This window comes from Neodiprion pinetum, chromosome 1 (genome assembly GCF_021155775.2).
Source record: "Neodiprion pinetum isolate iyNeoPine1 chromosome 1, iyNeoPine1.2, whole genome shotgun sequence".
Taxonomy (NCBI): Eukaryota; Metazoa; Arthropoda; class Insecta; order Hymenoptera; family Diprionidae; genus Neodiprion; species Neodiprion pinetum.
Genome location: NC_060232.1, coordinates 1,221,211 through 1,242,174, shown reverse-complemented (window position 1 = coordinate 1,242,174; position 20,964 = coordinate 1,221,211). Strand labels below are relative to the sequence as shown.

General features: G+C 37.2%; 1 protein-coding gene across 11 annotated transcripts in view; it reads left to right on the top strand.

Moving 5' to 3' along the window:
* The window catches only part of LOC124214633 (protein pangolin, isoforms A/H/I/S), a 133,152-nt gene extending 112,579 nt beyond the window's left edge, over positions 1-20,573 (top strand). For 8 of the 11 annotated variants that reach the window (XM_069134635.1, XM_046617135.2, XM_046617129.2 and 5 more), the window contains 8 exons: positions 1,736-1,826; positions 3,046-3,141; positions 3,359-3,496; positions 6,767-6,849; positions 6,967-7,097; positions 7,806-7,971; positions 10,939-11,008; positions 14,784-20,573. In XM_069134635.1, the coding sequence (XP_068990736.1) occupies positions 1,736-1,826; positions 3,046-3,141; positions 3,359-3,496; positions 6,767-6,849; positions 6,967-7,097; positions 7,806-7,971; positions 10,939-11,008; positions 14,784-15,225 (1,217 nt within the window). In that variant the 3' untranslated portion in view covers positions 15,226-20,573. Of the gene's footprint in view, positions 1-1,735; positions 1,827-3,045; positions 3,142-3,358; positions 3,497-5,498; positions 6,655-6,766; positions 6,850-6,966; positions 7,098-7,805; positions 7,972-10,938; positions 11,009-14,783 lie in introns of those variants that run through there. The other 3 variants (XM_046617187.2, XM_046617171.2, XM_046617161.2) reach the window with 3 other exon arrangements.
* The last annotated feature ends 391 nt before the right edge of the window (positions 20,574-20,964 follow it).

Sequence of the window (20,964 nt, the reverse complement as noted above, 5' to 3'; positions counted from 1 at the left end):
ATCTCAATCATCGCGTGGTTAGATAATAAACGTTTTCCGCACTCAATTGGACGAAGGAAGAAGAGAAAGGGAAAAAAGGAATGAAATGAAAAATAAATAAATACACGGTCTTGACTAAAACCGACGTCGTGCAGGCGCGGGGTTTATTGTTTCCTTTTTTTCGGACCGCAACGGCAACGACGTAATTACGGTCTCAGCCGGCTCCAGTCGTTCGTTCGTTCGTTCGTTCGTTCGTTTGCTCGCTCGCTCGGTCTTTTTCCAATTTTCTGTGTGTCTGGTGCCTCGTTAACGAGCAGTCGGAAATCCTGAGACGAATGAACGAACGGACGGATGGACGAACGCCTTCCAGAGCGCAGGCAAAGCCGACTCGGCGTATCGCGTGCTGCGGTGCATTTTCACGCACGTGCTTGAAGAAGATGCCGCAGCAACACCAATGGTGCCAGTAAACCGCCTGATTACAATTCCAAATAAATTACCGTCAGATTATAATAAACGTTTCGCGGTCCAGCCCTCGGGGCAAATATTTCGGAATTCATTTACGATAGTAAACAGCTCGGACGTCCCTCGCAACGTATTTTGACAAAACGAGATTTGAAAAAGAAAAGAAACAAAAAAATCCATCGAGGCGTATCGTACGCGTACCTTTATTTACTATGTTACGTGTCCGTTTGTTTAATATAAAACATGTACATACATTGCTCGAATTTAGTTGTGAATATTACGTAGGTGTATAAAAATACACGTCTACTCGACGAGCAAACATTAAAGTGAAGCTTATACCGTCGAGCAAACTCCGCAACCAGCCACACCCTTCGCTGTATAACGTACACTCTATACGTGGTAGAAATACTACGTGCCCACTGATCGTGAAGGTACCGCGCAATTAATTAACAATTATTCCGCAATTGGTAACGATCAAGACTGAACCCGAGTAGCAATTCGATCAGGCCAGACTGATGTCCCAGCAGACCCTGGTCAAGGTATTTCGGACAAGGAACCATATCTTCGATTTCATTTCTGTTGTAATATGTCACAGTAGACTAAAAACTAAGCGACACGTGATTTTTTTTCCTTATCTGCTATTAAACACTTTGAAAGGGGTGAAAGTGATCCCCAAAGATGGACACCCCACAAGATGATTTTTTGACACGCTTAATGGACTCGAATGAAACCTTCTATTCGGTAATAAAACATTTCAGCTTTGTTTCCATTCAAGTCCATCAAGCGTATCAAGAAATCATCCCGTTGGGTGCTCATCTTTGTGGGTCATTTTCACCCCGTTAAAGTGATAATGGCAGATCAAAAAACATACGCGTCGCTTAGTTTCTAATCTGCTATAACATATTACAAAAGAAATCAAATCGGAGAGACAGAGTAAGCCAAGCCTGATCATGACTTTATCGTCTGATGAAAATTTCTATTCGGTCAGTTGTAATCACACACACTCGTTCTTCCGTACCTTACCCTGTTTCTACTATCCTTGGATGCCTCTGTCCGCGTCTTTCTATTTCAGTTACGTCTATCGGAAAAACCACTCCTGGTGACACGTTGGACATTAGCTTGATCAAAAACAACACGACCGCCTCAACGTCCGCGATCCATGTTTTACCCTGATTACTACACTACTAACTCTCGCCTCTCTCGTTCACCTTTTTTTTCCAAATTATAATTTTTTTATTGTATTATCATGCGGAAATCGTCGAGCGATAGAAAAATCTTTTGATTCATGTTTTAGGTCTGGCAAGGGCGCCGATATACCCCTTTCCGACTGGCCAATACTCGTACCCGATGCTCAGCCCGGAAATGACGCAAGTCGCCGCATCCTGGTGAGTACAGTGGTTCATTTACCACAAGAATTCCTTTTTGTGTTGCTTCTTCAAGTTTGACTTGACTCGAATGAACCTCGACGTTATATTTCATCGTAAGAGTTTTTTGTGTGACACTCAATCGTGTCAGGATTCTTTGCCTCCCGTTGTTTCAACGTTGTCCGCTAACTAGATGCTACTTGTCCGAAAAAGAATGGGGATTCTTGCGATTTTTAGCTGTATGCTAAAATGTCGATGTAACGTAATAAACAATCGGTTCTAACGTTTCTTAAAATGAGTCAAAATTCTTGCAAAAGTTTCTTCTATCGAGAACAGTAGATCGCAATCATTTTCTATATGAAACCTAATTATAGCACCCAAGAAGTAACCGATTATCATACAACTTCTATGTGGTTAGGTTGTTTTACATGGCTCCTTTATAATATTAACCGCGTTTCGTTACAACCTGTTCTTTTTTTTCATTCATTTTTCATCAAAAGTGTTTCAAGTCTTCCATCTCTGGATCACGGATCTTTGTAATCGCATATCTTCCCCCCAACTTCTCACGTATAATATGTAAATGTGGATACCGAGATTTAAGCAGTTTCTTAAACGTGTATCCATTTTCAACGTATGCTCGTGCGCCGGAGGCGGTTTTCGTTCTTTTCAACTACCGTCTTTGACGTACCTACAACAGCAGACACGTGTAGCCCTCCCGTCGATTCTATATAGCGTGAGGCTAATTCGTCGAAGTGGAATTCCCATGGGATCGTTGTTGTACGGATTCTAGTCTTGTTTCTCAAGAAAATCTGAGCCCAAGTGGCGCGAATAAGGGTCGACGTCGGGTGGGGTGACCGACGGTCGTGGCGATGGTGGTCATCCTCTTGGTTCCGGTCTATTAGGTCAAATACACCCTCGTTCACTCGTCTCTGGCCCCCTTTGCCGGTCCTCGGCCTCTTCCATCGCCTCCGGTTTTTTTCCCTGCTCGTTATTTGCCTTCTGGCCGACCCGCCCCAAATTGAGATTTTCCACGCCCGATTACGCTCTCTTTCCGTTTTCTTTTACTTTTTCTATTATCCTCGTCCTTTTTCCCTCGCTCACGCGTTCTAATTTTTTACGGTTCGAATTTTCATTCCTTTTTGTCTTCGTTCTTCTAACTCTGTGTGTATATATTTGCGCCTGTGTTTTTCTTCACTGTTAGATTCTGAAAATAAACAACAAAAAATAATTCATCTTACAGGCACACCCCGAGCATGTATCCCATATCTCCTGCCAGCGCTGGATTTCGGAGTCCCTATCCAACGGGATTACCGATCACCAGTTCAAGCTTACCAAGGTTGGTACCGATAGACTAAGAGAAGTTGAGAGAGGGGTGAAAATTAATTTCTTTACATCTTATATTCCATCATACCTGTAACACCCATTGACTAGTTTATTTCATCGAAGTATTCGCATCGCAGTAATCATGCTCCGGATTGCAGTAAAGTCTTTGTATGTTCATTAGGTTCGATCAGTTATTGCAAGTATGTAACATAACCGTGTGAATTTTTCAGCGAGCTGTACAGATTTTCACCAACCGGCCTCATGCCTCCACATCCTGGACTCAGTCCGCACGCACACGCGTTGGCCTCACATCCGCTGGTCTCTTCTGCCCCGAAGCCGGACCATTCTACCTTGGATCACAATCACAGGTGAGGATTAGTCGGGTTTTTTCTTCCTCCGTCAAACGATTTACGGTCCAATTGTTACGCATCTGCTGCGCCGATGCAATGATCATAATTAAACATAAAATAAAATATATCGCGCGTAACAAAGATTCGATAATATACAACCGTAGACGAAGTGCTTTTCATCCCCACATCAACAGTCTGCACTCACGAATAAATAAATATTATTATTAACGATGGTGAGAAAATTGGATATCTGTTCGAAAGGATATACCTTATAGGTATGATGTTCAATAGTCGATAAAAAATGTGACCACCACCACCTCCACCTCCATCACCATCACCATCACCATCACCATCACCATCACCATCACCATCACCATCACCATCACCATCACCATCACCACCACCACCACCACCACGCTCTCTTTCGATAATCGCGTGAAGATACCCTTCAGACAGGATGAATCAACGAATGATAAGGAAGCTCGTATAAGGCATTTATCGGGGGAGAGACGGTGGTGGTGGTCCCTGTAGCGGTTGTGCAATGGGTAAAATAGTTTCGCGGGTATCCACCGGGGGTAGCACCTCCCTCAAAACTACCCTTACATCATTCGAAGCCACCCCTCCTCCGTCAACCTAGCAGAGACAGAGGTTCGTCGTTGACGTCGCCACCGCCACCGCCACAGCCACACCGCGTTAACGCTGAACGGTTTTGAGAGTTGAGTAACGCGCGCACGTTACGGAAAAAGAGAGACGGGGCGACATTAAACGCACATACAGAGGCAGATGGACAGACAGAGAGGGGGTCGTAGGTAGGAATGAAAAGAGACAGATTCGCGGATCGGGCATCAGGGGGGTAGTGCTGCTGCGTGTGTATGTATTTACGTGTGTACCTATGTACCTATGTATAGGCACACAGGGCGTCTGCGCTGCAATAGACGACTTTGGGGCGGAAAGGAGGGGGGGGGGGGGGGGTCGCGTTTATTGATCATTACTACCCTCTTAACAGATTTCTAATTTACATTAGTACCTGGTTTCCCCTGCATAATTTTACTTGCGGATCTCTCCGATATAACCTGACGCTGCATTCTGTATGACCCGCGCCGGATGTATGGTTCCCCAAAGGAAAATAGTGAGATAAGGAGGAGGATTTGATGACGAAATAGGAAAAAAAAAACTTGCTTACCTCTAAATAAACATTGACAACCGGGGAGAGTAAAGAATCTTTCAAAAGAAAAGAGACTAATTGTAAGATAAGGAAACAGATTTGTTGGGGGGGGGGGGGGGGGGGGGGGATAAAAAACTAACTGACATCTAAATAACGGTCGACAACCGGGGAGAGTAAAGAAATTTTGCCGTGATTGCAACTGTAGCGCAGACCTATTCAGCATTGATTTACGTAGAATTTTAGATACCCAAAATTGAAAAGTGTTTGCAGCTACAAATCCTCTTCATGTCCTAAAATATGGTTAAACTTGCTGCGGGTGCCGATCGATAAACTCTTAGAAACTTCAACGGGATTGTCGTAAAACCCCCGCCGACTGAATAGTTATCGATAATGATAAAAACAACAATAACAGTAACAATAATGATAACCAGAGGGTTAACAATAACAATAAAAATCTGGTTTTGTAAATCGTCAAGCGTCGTCGTCATCGTTCTGGTTCTCGCGGCACGGGAAAGTAGGTTGTATTATTAGGATCGGGATTGAGTTAACGGAGAGAAAGGGTGAGGTGATTTTTGAACCGAGATGAGAATGTAATAAATAATGAGTCGTAGTCGTCGTAGAAGTAGTAGTAGTAGTCGTCGGGTAAATTCGCGCGTCGGCGCTTGAAGAAGGGTGGTGGATGGTAACGGTAGTGGTTGTTTTGCGTCGGGCGACTGTAGCGCCGCCCGCGTCCCGCCAAAAAAAAATGCCATTTTCACCCCCTTGCGCGAATTATACATTGATAGGGTACTATACACCACTACAACAATGTAGTCGTAGGGAAAGAGAGAGAGAGAGAGGGACAGAGAGAGAAAGAGAGAAAGAGAGAGAGAGAGAGAGAGAGCTCCATGAATTGCAATGACGACCGTGTGCCGTGTGCAACGAGACGACGGTCCTCGTATACAGCAAATAATCAATCGTACGTTCGCGGTCATTGACGAGGCGAAGGGGGGGATGAAGACGAGGTAGTAGAGAGTTATTACCAGCAGCAATATTGAAAAGGGGGTGATTATTATACACGCTTAAAATATAGTATATGTTACAATAATACCGGGGGTGCTACGTAAATGGATATTTAGGTGTAGTATGGTTTCGCATTGCATTGCTGCGATTTTTGACGTCGATCTTGAAACGTGAATATCAACACGCACGAAGAGAGGGAGTAAATAGAAGAAGACCGGAACGTAAAGAAAATGTCTTTAATGGAGTGAGAAATAAATAACGCGTCTGTCAGACACTGGCGATAATAGACGTTTGAATATACGTATATATTACATACCTGTATAAATGAGAATAAAAAGGAGATACACACATACGTAATTTATAATTTTGCATATGGCGATATGGAGCCCGAATGTTTAGAACCATTAAATTTAGTGATAAAGAAGGATAGTGGAGCGTATGAGGGGGTCGACGAATCTTCGTTTATTAAAAATAACAATTACAACAGTGTCAAGACGAGGGAGAAAGTCATCGACGAAGAAGTAAGAGCAGCGGCTAAGGAGGAGGAAGTCGAGGAGGCTGAACCCGAGGGTGACGAAGAGCAACTCGACGATGACAATATGAGAATATTTCAAGAGGCGGTAAAGACAGCGAATATCAACTCACCGACTACTGATCATAAAGTGTTGACGGCGCTGTATATGAGCAGTCTAGTTCAAATGTCTAATATGACTTTGCCAAGGAACGTTGCACCTCCATCTTCCTTTAATACTCAGCCTAATTTTATGCAACTACTGGCTATGGTCGAGGCGAGACATAGAATGTGGCAACACATGAGCTGGAATACAGCCGGGCCTCAGAATTTTATAAGAAATCCATTGTCGATGCCGCAACCGTTCTTCGATAATCCTGTACCTAGTATAACGGACCGATTGCATAGCACGCAGAATTCCACAGTCGTATCGTCGTCACAGTCTATGAAAAATGATACTTTGTCGAGCGATACTAACAAACAGAGTTATTTTAAACGGTAAATTTTGGGTGCTTGGATACTGTCTATCGTTCACTGTGCCAAATACTGTGTTCAAGTTGTGTTATGGCACGTCCGTTTTAGTTATTTTCCTTTTCGTTTTTGATTTCAGGTCTACGATAGATCAGAAAAATTCTACGTCGTTAGCAACAGATAACACAAAAAATCAAGACACGGGTCAACAGAATAATCAAGGTGAGATAATCTGCAATCAAATTTCTATGTCACGTCGCGCTTCCGTCAATAATGTCTATGTAATCGATTGAATTATTGTCATTAAAAAAATTTCTCTCTGTTTTATCTAACCATCAGATAAAAAGAAACCCCATATAAAAAAACCACTCAACGCGTTCATGCTCTACATGAAGGAGATGAGGGCGAAGGTTGTAGCCGAGTGTACGTTAAAGGAGAGCGCTGCTATTAATCAAATATTGGGAAGACGAGTGAGTAATGATTAACGATGATGGTTTTTTTTTGGTAGATAAATCGGTCAACCGAATCCACGTCAGAGATTTGAGGTAACAGTAAAGACCGCTTCAATACTCAGATCTATCAGTTTATTCCTCAGACCTCACGATGTGCGTTCGTATACCACGAGACAGTCGATTGGAATTGAGAGTCGAGATTTTGTTTCACCGTACCAGAGATAGTTTTTATTTTTTCGCCAACGCCTAAATATTCCCAGCAAAAATAATTGGACGTCGATCGCAAAATCTCGATACGACAAACCATATGAATAACAGTAACATAGTTGTATACATATACTCCAGGTTTGCATGCCTCTCTCTTTGTCTATCGTAACACTTGATTTTTTTTTTTTCTATTTTTGTATTTTGTACACCCGTACACAATTTGTAAACTATATACTACTAAATACTATTTTCATTCAATCAATAATATACATATAGAGCATTGTAGGTGGGATCTATGGAATGAATATTATGTATCACGTACACGTACGACGGAAAACTTGGGTGGGAGGAAAATATTATTTTGTGTTTTGATGGCGTACGTGAACAGAAAACGGTACTAAAGAGTTTGTGACAAAAAAAAAAAAAAAATAAAATAAAATAAAGCAGCAGAAACGAAACATTAGAATAAAAAAAAAAAATGGAGTAGAGAAGATAACAAAAAGGGGATATGATACGCAGTGGCACTCGCTAAGTCGGGAGGAGCAGGCGAGGTATTATGAGGCTGCCAGACAGGAGCGCCATCTTCACCAACAGCGCTACCCTGGCTGGAGCGCGAGGGATAACTACGGATATGGAAGCAAGAAGAAGAAGAGGAAGAAAGAGCGCTCCGCAGATCCCACCGGAGGTACCACTTTCCAGTGCTAGAACAGCAGGCCCTATTAATCATTATAATAATTAATACTACCTATTGGTTGATTGATTGAAACGATCAAAGTCTTTGTGCATTTTTTTGTTTTTTTCATTTATTTTAATAATTCTGTATAATTCTCTGAGCAAATTGCTATTTTTGGATTGTCTGTGGGGATTGTGGAATGTGGCAGCAGAAACGGACTTTGCGAATATGCATTATCTGGCCAACTCCCTAAAGCGGTATTCGTCTCAAAGTCTGTACAGGATGTCTGGTAGGTAGGTCTAGTAAAGCGTGTAGCGTCGAATTCACTCCTCATCAAATTGATCACTGTTGTTTCCTTTTTTTTTTTTTTCTTCTTATTTCGTATTTTGTTTTTCTTATATTTCATTACCTTACCGGCTACGCCGTTGGTCGAATATGTTTTCTGTGGATTTAAACACCGGTACGAATTGTAAATTTACATCATACCTGTAACACATGGTGTAATTACGCATCACATGTTACACAGTGTGGAGTATTCTAGTTCTGCATTTTTTTTGTCTCTCGATGAATGTGTACCTATTTGTTAAATTATTCTTGTTTCATTTCTATCTGTTTTTATCCGCTTCAATGGTAATAATTATAATATCTTTTCTCACAATCTACTTTGCACCTCTGATCTGTCCTTGTTACTTTTCAGAGGTATCTTCATCGTCGTTGAATTTCCTTGATCAATATTATCGGAAAGAGTTTTACTCTCTAAATTTTTCCTCGACATAATAATGGAATATCCACAGTTAACGTTGTTTGCAACAAAATGACCCGTGTAACGTTAGTAATGAAATTTGTTGATAAGTTATGAATTCATTTGAACCACTTCGAAACCCCTATCAGACACCCTGTAATTATAGGTACCGATCGGATGATAAACTAAAGCGGTGCAACCGAGGGGGGCAACTAGGCTGTTCTTCTAGCACTTTAAACGGAAAGTAGGGACCCCAATGTTACTGAAATATTGAATATAGATGATTCTGTCCTACATGATCTCTAACTTGAGTAAATTGCAACAGCAACAATATACAGGGTGGCGGCAGTAGCATAGATATTTCCTTGATGACATTACCTACATAATTGTTTAGACACGGTTCTTGTACAATATTACAAAAGTGTTTGGTTCTCTCTCGGTAGTGGCACGCGCTAGGGCGAGAGGAACAGGCCAAGTATTATGAGTTGGCACGACGGGAGAGACAGTTGCACATGCAGCTTTACCCTGACTGGTCTTCCCGCGCAAATACCAACCGAACTAAGAAGAGGAAGCGCAAACAAGACACAAACAGTGATCCTGGAGGTACCCACATGCCTCACTCCACACATTCTTACAATCCCCCCATTATTACATATATTATTACATACTATATGATTATTATTATTATTATGATTATTATTATTATGATTATTATTAAAATTATTATTATTATTATTACTATCATACTACATTATGTTGCATGTTTCCCCCATTTCGGGGTTTTGGGACAATATCATATATTACATAATGTATACGTATGTATGTGTATACGTATATCAACAAATACATATGCACACATTTATGTATATATATGTGTAAATTTATATACACAAAATATTTTTATATAATGTATAAATTCATGGATATATATTTATACATGGATATATATATACATGTTGATTACGTATACAACTTTGGGGACGCTGGCCATCTTGCATTTTTACAGGGACCTTATACTCCGCAATCAGACAATCCTAAATGTTTAATTTTTCTCACAAGTCATTTTTCTCCTGTTCAATTTCAATTATACATTTTTTTTCCTTTGATCGTTTCAATGTTGCCTGATCCTTAATTTTTTGTTATTATTTCTAATTACATATCCAAGTACCTGAAATCCATTTTAATTCGTTTTAAACGCCTACAAGCTTAAGTATCTATATATATATATATAAATATAAATACATACATATATATATTTATATATTTATTCAGTTTAATGCCTAAAGCTTGTGACGCACTTGCCGAAAAAGAAAATGTAGTTATCTTGTCTTTTTATGCTCTTAGAAGTGTTGCATGACATACTTATCATATATTATTATCGCTTGCTTAGGAATTCTTTTAACGTACCTGATCGTAGAGCTTGCAACATAATAATTTCATTGCAACATATCAATTTATGTTGCCGAGTACGAGTTGCCTAAATTTCAAGTACTGCATTTCATTTATTTTCAAATTTCTTACCATTCTATCACTGGGACAATAATTCCAGGTAGCTTTAAAATTTGCCAATTACTCTTTATCCCAAGCAAAGTATAATAACATTTTAACAAAATCAGTTGTCCTTAAATTTTTCCACTCAGTGATACCAATGTATCTTATAGAATTGAATGCATTCCATATTATCAATACGTAGAAGATGTACTTGATTCATGAAAGATTTAAATAACAAAGCACCCATGACCAAGATGTAATTAGAAATAGTCAAACTCTTGGATGGATATACACAATGTACACAGGTTTTTTTTTTATTTCTCTACTGAAGTATCGTACGTGCTATAAGATTTCATCACAATTTGGTTCTATTTTGGAGAGCCAACGTTACAATATCAATATAACATGTGTTTAGCATCTCATCGAGGGATTTCCCCTGACGTTTTTTTGCTTAAGAAATGAATTCTATCCGCGTGATGATCTTTTGTCTTGCGGTAGTTAATTGCATTTTCTATTTTTGCATTTTTAGCAATCGGTAGTTTGTCTATCCAAGACTAATGTGCATAAAAATTCTTCAGAGCTTTTTCCGTCTATTTTCGTTTGTATCGATCAGGCCACAATATCACTGCAAAAGTTCCTAATTATATATATTTTTTTTCCTTGATAACAAACTTAGTGAATATGCCTGTTGTTTAATTTTTATAATTTCTACACCTTGTGCTAAAATCTCATTTATCAATCCTCAGGTAATAACATGAAGAAATGTCGTGCCAGGTACGGACTAGACCAACAAAGTCAATGGTGTAAACCTTGCAGGTACGTCTTTCGTACTATTACTTTATTATATTTAGTCATACTACTAATATAGGTGCGTGGTGTTTATGGTTTCTAAAGCTAAAGATGATGGCGATGATGATGAATCTTCACTGAATTTCAGCCTTGACTACACTCGTTAGTTGATTCATGTGTGTATATATAAATATAATTTAATGGAAAAGGGTAAAGGAGAGCTTTTGGAATGTTGTAACTTGTATAGTTAACATTTGACTTTTTTGGAAAGCTTCTAACTGCGAGCACCTTGAAGTTATATCATTGCACCTACTGTCGATGGTCATTTTAAAATACTTGTATACTACGTAATTCAACACATAGTCTCTGTATAACTGTAAATACTCGATTGTGAAACATCGTATTTATTTAACGAGTCTAACAAAGAAACAGGTTTTTATTGTAAGGTGACAATATGATTGCAATATAATTACGTTTGACAGAAATAACATTTTTCCTTGACCCTTTCCATGTTACTATCAAGAAAACCGTACAATCTATAGCCTTTGCATTTCGTATACTCTATACTTATACGAATAATTTTAATAATTACGAACAAAAAAGAAGTGGCAATGAAAAGATTGTCAGAAAATGTGTCTTCCAACGTACGAATGCATTTTTTTATCCAGTTATGGACTATTTATGATATAGTACCTATGCTGCTTGTAAATAACTCTTCTAGAATCCACACAGTAGTATTGCGATCATACCACCTGTCTAGCTCCACTAACTTCTGTACTATAGAATATCCCAACAAATGCCCCTAACTCCTACGACTGGGTTTGTGAATGTCATGTGTACCTCATTAAAGGGGCGAAATCAATCCCATTATTGCATTTATGATGACAACGAATCTTTTCCAAACACAACAATATTGTGATAATTTATGTGATACTTGATTAACACAATCTGCACGTAGTTTTATAATTTTTCAACATCCTTTGAACTAGCGAACATCTGAAATTAGTTATTTTTTTTGTTTTTATTTAACTTGATAAACGTCCCCCCTTGTATACGCTGTACGTGAAGTGAGAAAAATTTTGACGCATCATTACTGTAGAAATAAACAGTTTATGCAATGAATTTCAATGTACTTGTAAAATTGAGATGTTTCAGCCTGAACTTCTCCAAAATTTTATCGTTTTTGATTGTACATGAACGATGAATTAGCCCCAATTGAACAAAATCATACAAAATTCCTTTCTGGTCAGTAGATTATTATAAGGTATGAGAGACGTTGTTAGATATCGAGAAGTGGTACTTTTACGATACGTCAACATTGTATGCTGATTACACTATGAGTTTTGACTTTGAAAGAAGGCGAAAGGAACGTTTGTAAATTGATACTTGGGAGACATATTTTCTGATTAGTGAAATAATTTACCTGTGTTCGTTGATAGACTGTTTGAAAAGAGCAAAAATTAAAACAAAAATGTGACTCAGTGTATCCGACGAACATTTGGATAAATTTAGTAATTGTGTATGCGTGATGAAAATGGTATGAAGTTTAACACGTGGGATTAAAATGTTGAACGAGCGCCCCTTTAATGGCTGGTGGTTGGTTTTGGCAGCCCAGTGGAGCATGGAGCAGGGATGGGCATCCACGCGAGCATAATACATCATGGTGTGGGAAGTAGCGCAGGGGCCGGGGTCGGGGCTGGAGGCGGCGGTGGTACAGTCGGGGTATCTTCCGCCCCCTCAAACACTAATACCGCCTCCAATGCCTCCTCGCCTCAGCAGGAACCCACTTATGTTAATCTCTAGTCAAGCCTATCGCCTCCCTTCTACTGCAACACTTCTTCTTAAACAGTGGTCAGTCCCGACTTAAACCTATGGGCTAACTAGCACTTACTTTGTTCATCAGCTTTCAAACTTGCCTTCATTCACACTAAATTCAAATTCAGCTTTCTCTCCCGGCGTACGACATGCAAAATTAGAGTCACCCGTGACTATGAAATTTGCTAATGTTTGCAGTTGGGATTTAGTAATTTCATTACTACATCAATCTTAAGCATTGAATAGAGTATCGAGTCTTCATAGTTATTTCAGTCGTAATGTCGTCGGTTGAAGATTTGAAAAAATTCAAGGATAATTAATATCAATTTGTCTCGATTTGGAGTTTATGATGATAAACTGAAGAAAGTGAAGAAAAGATGTCTGAAAGGCAGAGCTGATAACATAGTGAGCGGCAGAGTACAGTCCTAATGCTCGCATTGTTTCTCATTGTTGTGGCTCTTTACAGCTTATTATTGTTATTATTTTGTCCTTCTTTCGTTACACATTATTCGATGTCACCCTTAGCATGGCTATAATCTGTATAATATATTATAACAGTTTCGGTTCAAGTCGTTGATATAGATTTATAATTCTAATTTAGCATGGCAATTCATATATAATTACAAATGTTGTGTTGTATACATATGTGTATTTAGTCTCTAATAATATATTTTTTTTTCCTTTACTTAATTTTCTTAATTTTAATATAGCGTGCGTATTGTTTTGAATATTCATGCAATAATTACAGTCACGTGGAACTTGTGTGCCATACTATCCATATGCCTAGGTAATACTCAGTTTTTCACGTTCAATGTGTGTGTAACAACTATTATATGTATTCTACGATATTTCAACTATATAATCGTTTTTCAATAATAATAACTAATAAATTTAGCTAAGAGGTAAATAATGAGAGCCAATGGCAGAGCGGTAAATGTCTCGACTGGAGTGCTGAAATACCGGCAGGTTCGATTCCTGCTTTCACTTAATATGCCTTGAAAATTTGCAGTAGTATTTCTTTTATTTCAGTTCTTATTGTTAAGTATGCATGGCAAAGATAAGAAACCGCTATAGTAAGTCTATTGTCTTCATGTCATTAATCCTTCTTTTGAATCTTTTGATTCCCTTTATTGAGAAGAGAAAAGTTTATTGCACAGATTGAATTTTTAAGAACAAATCAGTCCTATTTACAAATCATAGCCACTTGGGTTTTTGATCTATTACAAAAACTTATCCTCTCCCACAATCGTCACATCTCCCATTTTTTAAGCTGACAAATAGATCTCACTTTGACGGTAGTTTATTGCTTTGCTATGCAAAATATTTACCCAAATAATCCAATTCATTGATATACGCCAATCCTGTAATAATTTTTTCAACAAAACTTGTAGGCTGCAATAAATGGACAGAGGATAAAATAAAACAATGACAATCAAAGTTTCAGAATGCTCAGTTTGCCAATTGGCACTTCATGAAATATCAGTCACATACCTTACAGCAAAATTATCTTAGATACACGACCAAACTTATTGCAGGCTGATTCGTTCCTTCGATTAATTTTTTCTTTAATGTGTATTTTATACGTTATGCTTGTTCGATTTTTAACTTTTGAGCATGACACTTTCTGCGACGTGTGTTCAATTACATACAAAGCTTGTATTACAAATTTAAGAGGAAAGCAACATATATATGTATGTATGTGTGTATATACAAAAATATTATACGTGCATAACAATTGGATACGAAGGGAACTGAAACTTTTCTATATCCTTTTGTTAGCAGAGAGCATCTTACACATATATAGTATCTTGTAATGTCAAATTTCACATGTAATACCAGTTTTTATAACAACGACGAGTGAGCATGATGTTTTATTTTAGTTATGTAATATGAATATTCATATATTTCAAACTTACGTATACAATATTAGTTGTTAACTGGAAAAAATCAACTATTCGATGAGTAACCAGTCCCTCATTCATTCCAGACGTAAGAAGAAATGTATCAGGTATATGGGGGAGGGAGGAGATGGCGATGGCGACGGTGACGGAGATGGGGACGGAGATGACGATCATTCGGAGGACAACCTGGGCAGCGTAGGGGAAGCGGGCACTCCTGAAGAAGATGAGTCGCTGAGCAGTCCCGGAGGACTTTCGGCTCTTTCTAGTCTGGCCAGCCCGTCGCTGGTATTGCCTTCGCCTTCGAGCTTAGCCAGCCCGTGTCCGTGTCCCTTAACGCCTCCGGTGCCTCCTCCGCCTCTGCCTCAGATTCAAGCTCAGCCAGCGCCTCCTCATCGGAACCCGGTTGGCACCAATCCCCATGACATCAACAATCCGCTCAGTGTGAACCAACTGACAGGACAGTGTATAAAAAGTGATGTGGGACCTGCCCCCTCGGGCCCATCTAATCCTGCTATCAGTGTCACGTAGCCCTGGGCAGCCCCAAGTGACAAAACTATAATATTCGGTGTCATCGGGGTTCAACTACGTTTAAGTTCAGAAAGGCTGGATAATCGTAACGTTTGAAACTAGCTTGTTTTTTTCCTTAAAACACTTACGATTTCTTTGCTTTCCGCGTTTACCTTCTTGCTTTTGCTAATGGTCAAAGAGATGGATTGGAAAAGCATGAATAAGTCGAAAAAATGAAGTCATTTGACGAACCAGTTTAAAAATAATGCATTGAAAATATTCTTTTCACTCGGGCGGCGCAATAATGTGTTGATTTTGCAAAAATTCAATTTACAAGGAAGAGAGGAGGTGGTGTTAACATTTACGCCGCCGCTTGGCCAGTATACCGTATACTGGCTAAGCTATAGTCAAATAAATATAAACGTCAGTTATTTGAATATACATTAAAATCACTGGCAGTCTAAAAATTAAATTGAACTTCTGGTATGCTAGAAATGAAAAAGTACTAATCGATCCAGTCCGTTTTTCCTTTCAGCCTCTGAATTAGAAAATTTCACTTCTTGTTTGTTGCAAAATTTCGTCTGTAAAATATTTCGTTTCTACTCAGCTCTGACTTCACTTTTACCCAATATTTTTGAACATTTCAAAGTAAATGAATAGTAAGTTGGAAAAAAACATGATGACGAATAATTATTTGGAAATATGTGTCCAATATAGTTTTGAAACACTTATAATTATCCAGCCTTTTGCAAATATCCACTTGTAAAGACAGTGTCTAAACAACCAAACACACACATATGAACAATGTAATGATGAAAATGATGCAGAAATACTCAGGACCAAGTGTCTGGCTGTAGTTAATCGCTCGATATTCAACTGCATTGATGATGAAAGACTTGAAGTGTAGTGTGAAGTGCGTATACTGCAGCTCGTAGTCCTTGTTACGTTGTGATGCCAATGACTGACATGTCATGTTCCTGTGCCAGGTACTATATTCTATAAATAATTATATCACAAGAGAAAACACATAGATAAAAGAAGAAAATAATTAATTAATTAAGTAAATAGCGTTTATCATTCATTTATTCAACGTCATTGTGTCAAAATATCTATCTTCTGTATGTAATTTGTTATTTTTTTAAAAGTCTATACAATTGATTAATTAGCATAAGATCTCTTTAGTGCGAAGTCGTTAATTTAAGGCTGTTTTTAGAATATCAATCACCCCCTTTCTTACCATCTCCCATCCCCCTTCAACTTGACGATAATAGCTATATAATTGGCAGATGTCTTACCAATGTTGTAAGTATTTTTTTTTTTTTTTAATTTCTCTCTGTCTCTCTCTCTGGGTTTTGTCAAATTTACCCGTTTTGTTCACCAAATCTATCCGTGGATCTCCGTAGCATAATATTATGGGCCATACTTAGATGAATATTGACAATTTATCTAACCAATCGGTGATTTTTTGTATTAATTCAGAACTTCTTTTCATTCTTATTCTTAACAGAATCATCTGATGATACAGTAATTATTCCGCTTTTTGCTAGCTTTGCGATACAAGGTCTCGGCTATTTTCAAATAATACGAAACTTTCCTAAACGAAAATTGTGAGATTGTCTTGAATTATCAACAAATGTACCTCTTTCGTTCGTAATGTTTCGTTATTTAAAGATTTCATCTGTATTGAAGATTTGGAAAGTCACTTCTGTAACGTTTCTTTTCTATCTTTTATTTTCTTTAAACTGTTTCTTTCCCTCAAGTGTCACTGACATTGTACAAGGGTAAGAGGGATTTTTTGTTTTTTATCTTCATCCGGCAGAGCAATGAACATTTCTCACATACAGAGGTGTCAGGGAGATATTTTCTTTTTTACCGAAAGATTGGAGATCCAAACATTTCATCTTGGGATTCTCAAGGCCTTTACATTCTTACACGAAAGATAATACAAGAAATATTTTATGATATCAACGATACACTCTACCATATTTTTTTGATTTAATTTCAAACGAGTTCGAAGAGGAAAAAAAAATTTGTTTTCAACAATTATTAACGAAATACATTGTAAGATGATTTTATGTTATGATGTTTAGAATATATTTTAAACGTTCGATTTATTTGGTATAGTACTTTATTTATAGATTGTGTGGAGCTTGAATGAAAGTTATAAAATTATTACATCATTGTTACACGTACAATCATGTAAAAACGTTCAGTTTCAGATTTTCAATAACTTTATACATACGTTAGTAGTTTTTAAATCTTAAAATTTCAGTTCTAGGTCTTATGCAAATTTATATATACAGTTACATTATACATATATCTCTGACACCTTGATCCGCATCGTCCGTGAAATATTATTCTGTTTCGTTCTTCTTGATAGAATTTTAATGACAGTTTGTACATTATAAATGTTAAATTTGAATTCTTTTAAGAGTGCAATAAGTAATTATTATTTACCTATACAGTACTGATAGAGCTCGTACGAATTTCGACCAATGAAAGGGTTGCTCCACCGATCATCTTCCGCCAATCATATGACGCATTCTTATGTTTTTCAATTTTACTCTTCTGAAGTACTAACATCGAGAAAATGTTTTTCTGTTGATTGTATGTCGACTATTTAGACCATTTCCTTCATCTTGTTGATTAATCTTCTCCGTTTTATTCTTCATAACCAAATCATGGCCGTATTTATCATTTGCTGCATTTATATCCCTGGGTCTACATATGTACTACTGAACATGAAGTATTGTACTTTTTCATGTTTGTAGCTCAGGGAAAACCTTTCATATTTGTTAATTATTAATAATCTTACAATAAACAGTTTTTTCTTTGTATTTCAAATTTGTGTTACAAAGCAAAAACATGTTCCATACTTCATTTCGCGAGCCTCTACTGTACTGTAGTATATGAAGGAAAAGAAAAGAAAACCCAAGGTTAAATATATTTAAAAAATAATAGCCTCCTTTAATAAAAATTCGTTACGTAATCATTAATCGTTGATTTTTTTTTTTTTTTTGCACAGTTTTTGGTGCAACTTGAATTTTTTCCCATCACCGCGAACGTGAAAAGAATAAAAGGAGGGAAGCAAAAAGTGAACAGAATGCAATAGAGATTTTACACAATTGTTTGAGTGAATATCTATGTTTATACAAATAGCTGCTTGTGTACATACATACATGATATATATTTTAAGGTGCATTTATTGTCAAGATGGGAAAGTGCAATGGAGGAATTATTAAGTAAAAAAAAAGAGGGACGAAAAACTTGTATATCACACTGTACACAATAGAAAACGATTCATAGATGTATCTAAGCTAACGAACGAAACAAAAAAAAAACTCGTGGAAATTCTTGACTGAATCCAATGTTTGTAATAATGATTAACATGTATACGTTGCTGCGAGACCACGTAAACATCGAGAATAATATTCTAAACGTGCCATAAGAACATCATGCCAACATTATATATGAATAATAGATATTTTTACAATAATTATTTTGATCCAATGGCATCATCTGTCGGCCGCTGCCGTATGTATTCTTGAGGTGTGCAATTTTCTGAGCTTTTGTTACAAAAATAAAATAATAATAGCAATAAAAATAAGTAAATCCTAACAATAGATACAACATGAATGATTTAAAATCTCTTTCAAATACTTTTCCGTTGATTTAGTTTTTTTTTTGTTTTTTTCCTTTTTCGGGGTGATAATTATTGCCAATTATTTGTCGAGATAACTTGGAAAGGCAGAAGGAGTGCACACTTCAATATCTCAAACCAGAGGTCATGCTCTAGTGTCGTATATAAGAAATATAAGAATTGCGAGTTGAAATATCGCCGAGACGAAAACCGCATTGTCTAACATAGTGTTGGAGAGGTGTATCTTGTTAATACTGATCCAACACCATCGTGGCTTCAGATTATATAATATTGCGTTTGACAATAGCAGTAAAACCCGCATAGTCGACGAAAGGATTAAATGATAACGTGTCACGATTGGATAAAGAGATAAAGTAAATAAACGAACAGAAAAAGAAACAATCTAATGGATTGTTCTATACATATTATATAATTAAAATAATAATAACAGACACAACAAGAAAAGACTATAAAATTGTATAATGTATTCTATTGACACCTGCTGTAATATGCTTTGTGGCGCAGGTAGGAGAGCTGGGCCGGATCCCTGTATACTATACCGATATAATATTAAAAAAAGAAGATGATTATTTGAGATACACGAATACAAATCATACCTACCTGTGCCACAATTTGCAATTTTACACTTTTAAGGAATGAGACAAAACCAGAACGGATTTTCAGCAATGTGCCCATTAAATTAAATGGTTCGATCGTAATCATCGTGCAACCTATCGCAGTTCGATTAGCGTTATCTAATTAGTTTTTATCGCAGTTTGTAAATTGTGCATAACGTTAGAGGCAGCCAAATACACCGATAGTAAATATAGAAACGCGTTAAATGTTAATGTAAAATTAATTGATAAATGTAGCGTCTTTATCGCTGAAGCAGGGTTCAACATGTGCCAATGTTTTCTTTCATTTGGAAATTTATTACTCTGTAAACTGAATTGACGATTTTAAAAACCGATTACGGCAGCTTGATATCGTAATTTGAATTATAAATAACGTTATCCAGCGTTTAGTTATACCGTATTGTTACGGTGAATCTACAACGGTCAATACTGTGACGAAAAGGCTTCCACGATAAATGCAAACGTACTGTACGTATTACTGTTGTAGAACCAACAGAGCAAAAAGAGTCGAAGCGAAGAAAAAGTCTTGATAATCATATTCTTAGTTTACTTTAGCATTGTGTGTACTTATATTCATGATTTTAACTTTCTTTATTAGTCTTCCACTTTTATATACGTGTACAGACACGAATGTTCGACGGTAAATAAAGACATATATTTATTTGCCTCGAACGACGTGCTATGTTTACAATCGTACTATTAATTTTTTTCGTTTTCTTTTCATTTCGATACTCGGGCATCCAGCCTCGAGGATAGTGTAGTGCGTCTGCCCATTAACGGGAAAAACTCCGGATTTAGTAGTACCAGAGGTATGACTAAATAATAAAAATTCAAACGATTTGTTCGTCGCTTGGCTATGTCTCATTCCCAAGAGTGCTTGTATTATATGTAAAGTATCTGACAGTTCAGCTGCATTGTACAGTGTTTTCTAAGTATCTAGTTTATAGCGTGTAACTGAAATATTGTATTTACACTAATAAGTGATCTGTATCAAACAAATTCATTCTCGTATAGCATGTACTCCTACTCATATAGATGCTAAAAGTGATTTGTGTCATAAAACTATAAATAAAAATTAGCAATTTGAGAATGTAGTTTAACAGTCCGTTATGTAATATAATTCACTTCAAACCATTCCAGCATCATCAATATTTCAGCTAAAAATTTTAACACTACGAATTATTTTCGGTCAATAAATTTTAAATCAGACTCTGAACTGTACGCGATACGCGTGAACACTTACGTGTGAATTTTTCTCGATAAATTGACGATTTTCAGCCTTTGCTCGATGGTGAAATCATAGCTAAAGTATTTTTGACTTTATTTTCCGTCATGACGGATAGCGCTCGTTAACGAAGGAGTGATAATCATGATCTAAAAACTAAATCAAAATTTTAAGCATGTCGACGTCTCAGTTTTGTGCCATTGTTTAACTTGTTAAATATGTTGAAAAAAAAATTTTCTCGGATCTGAAACATTTGTTCA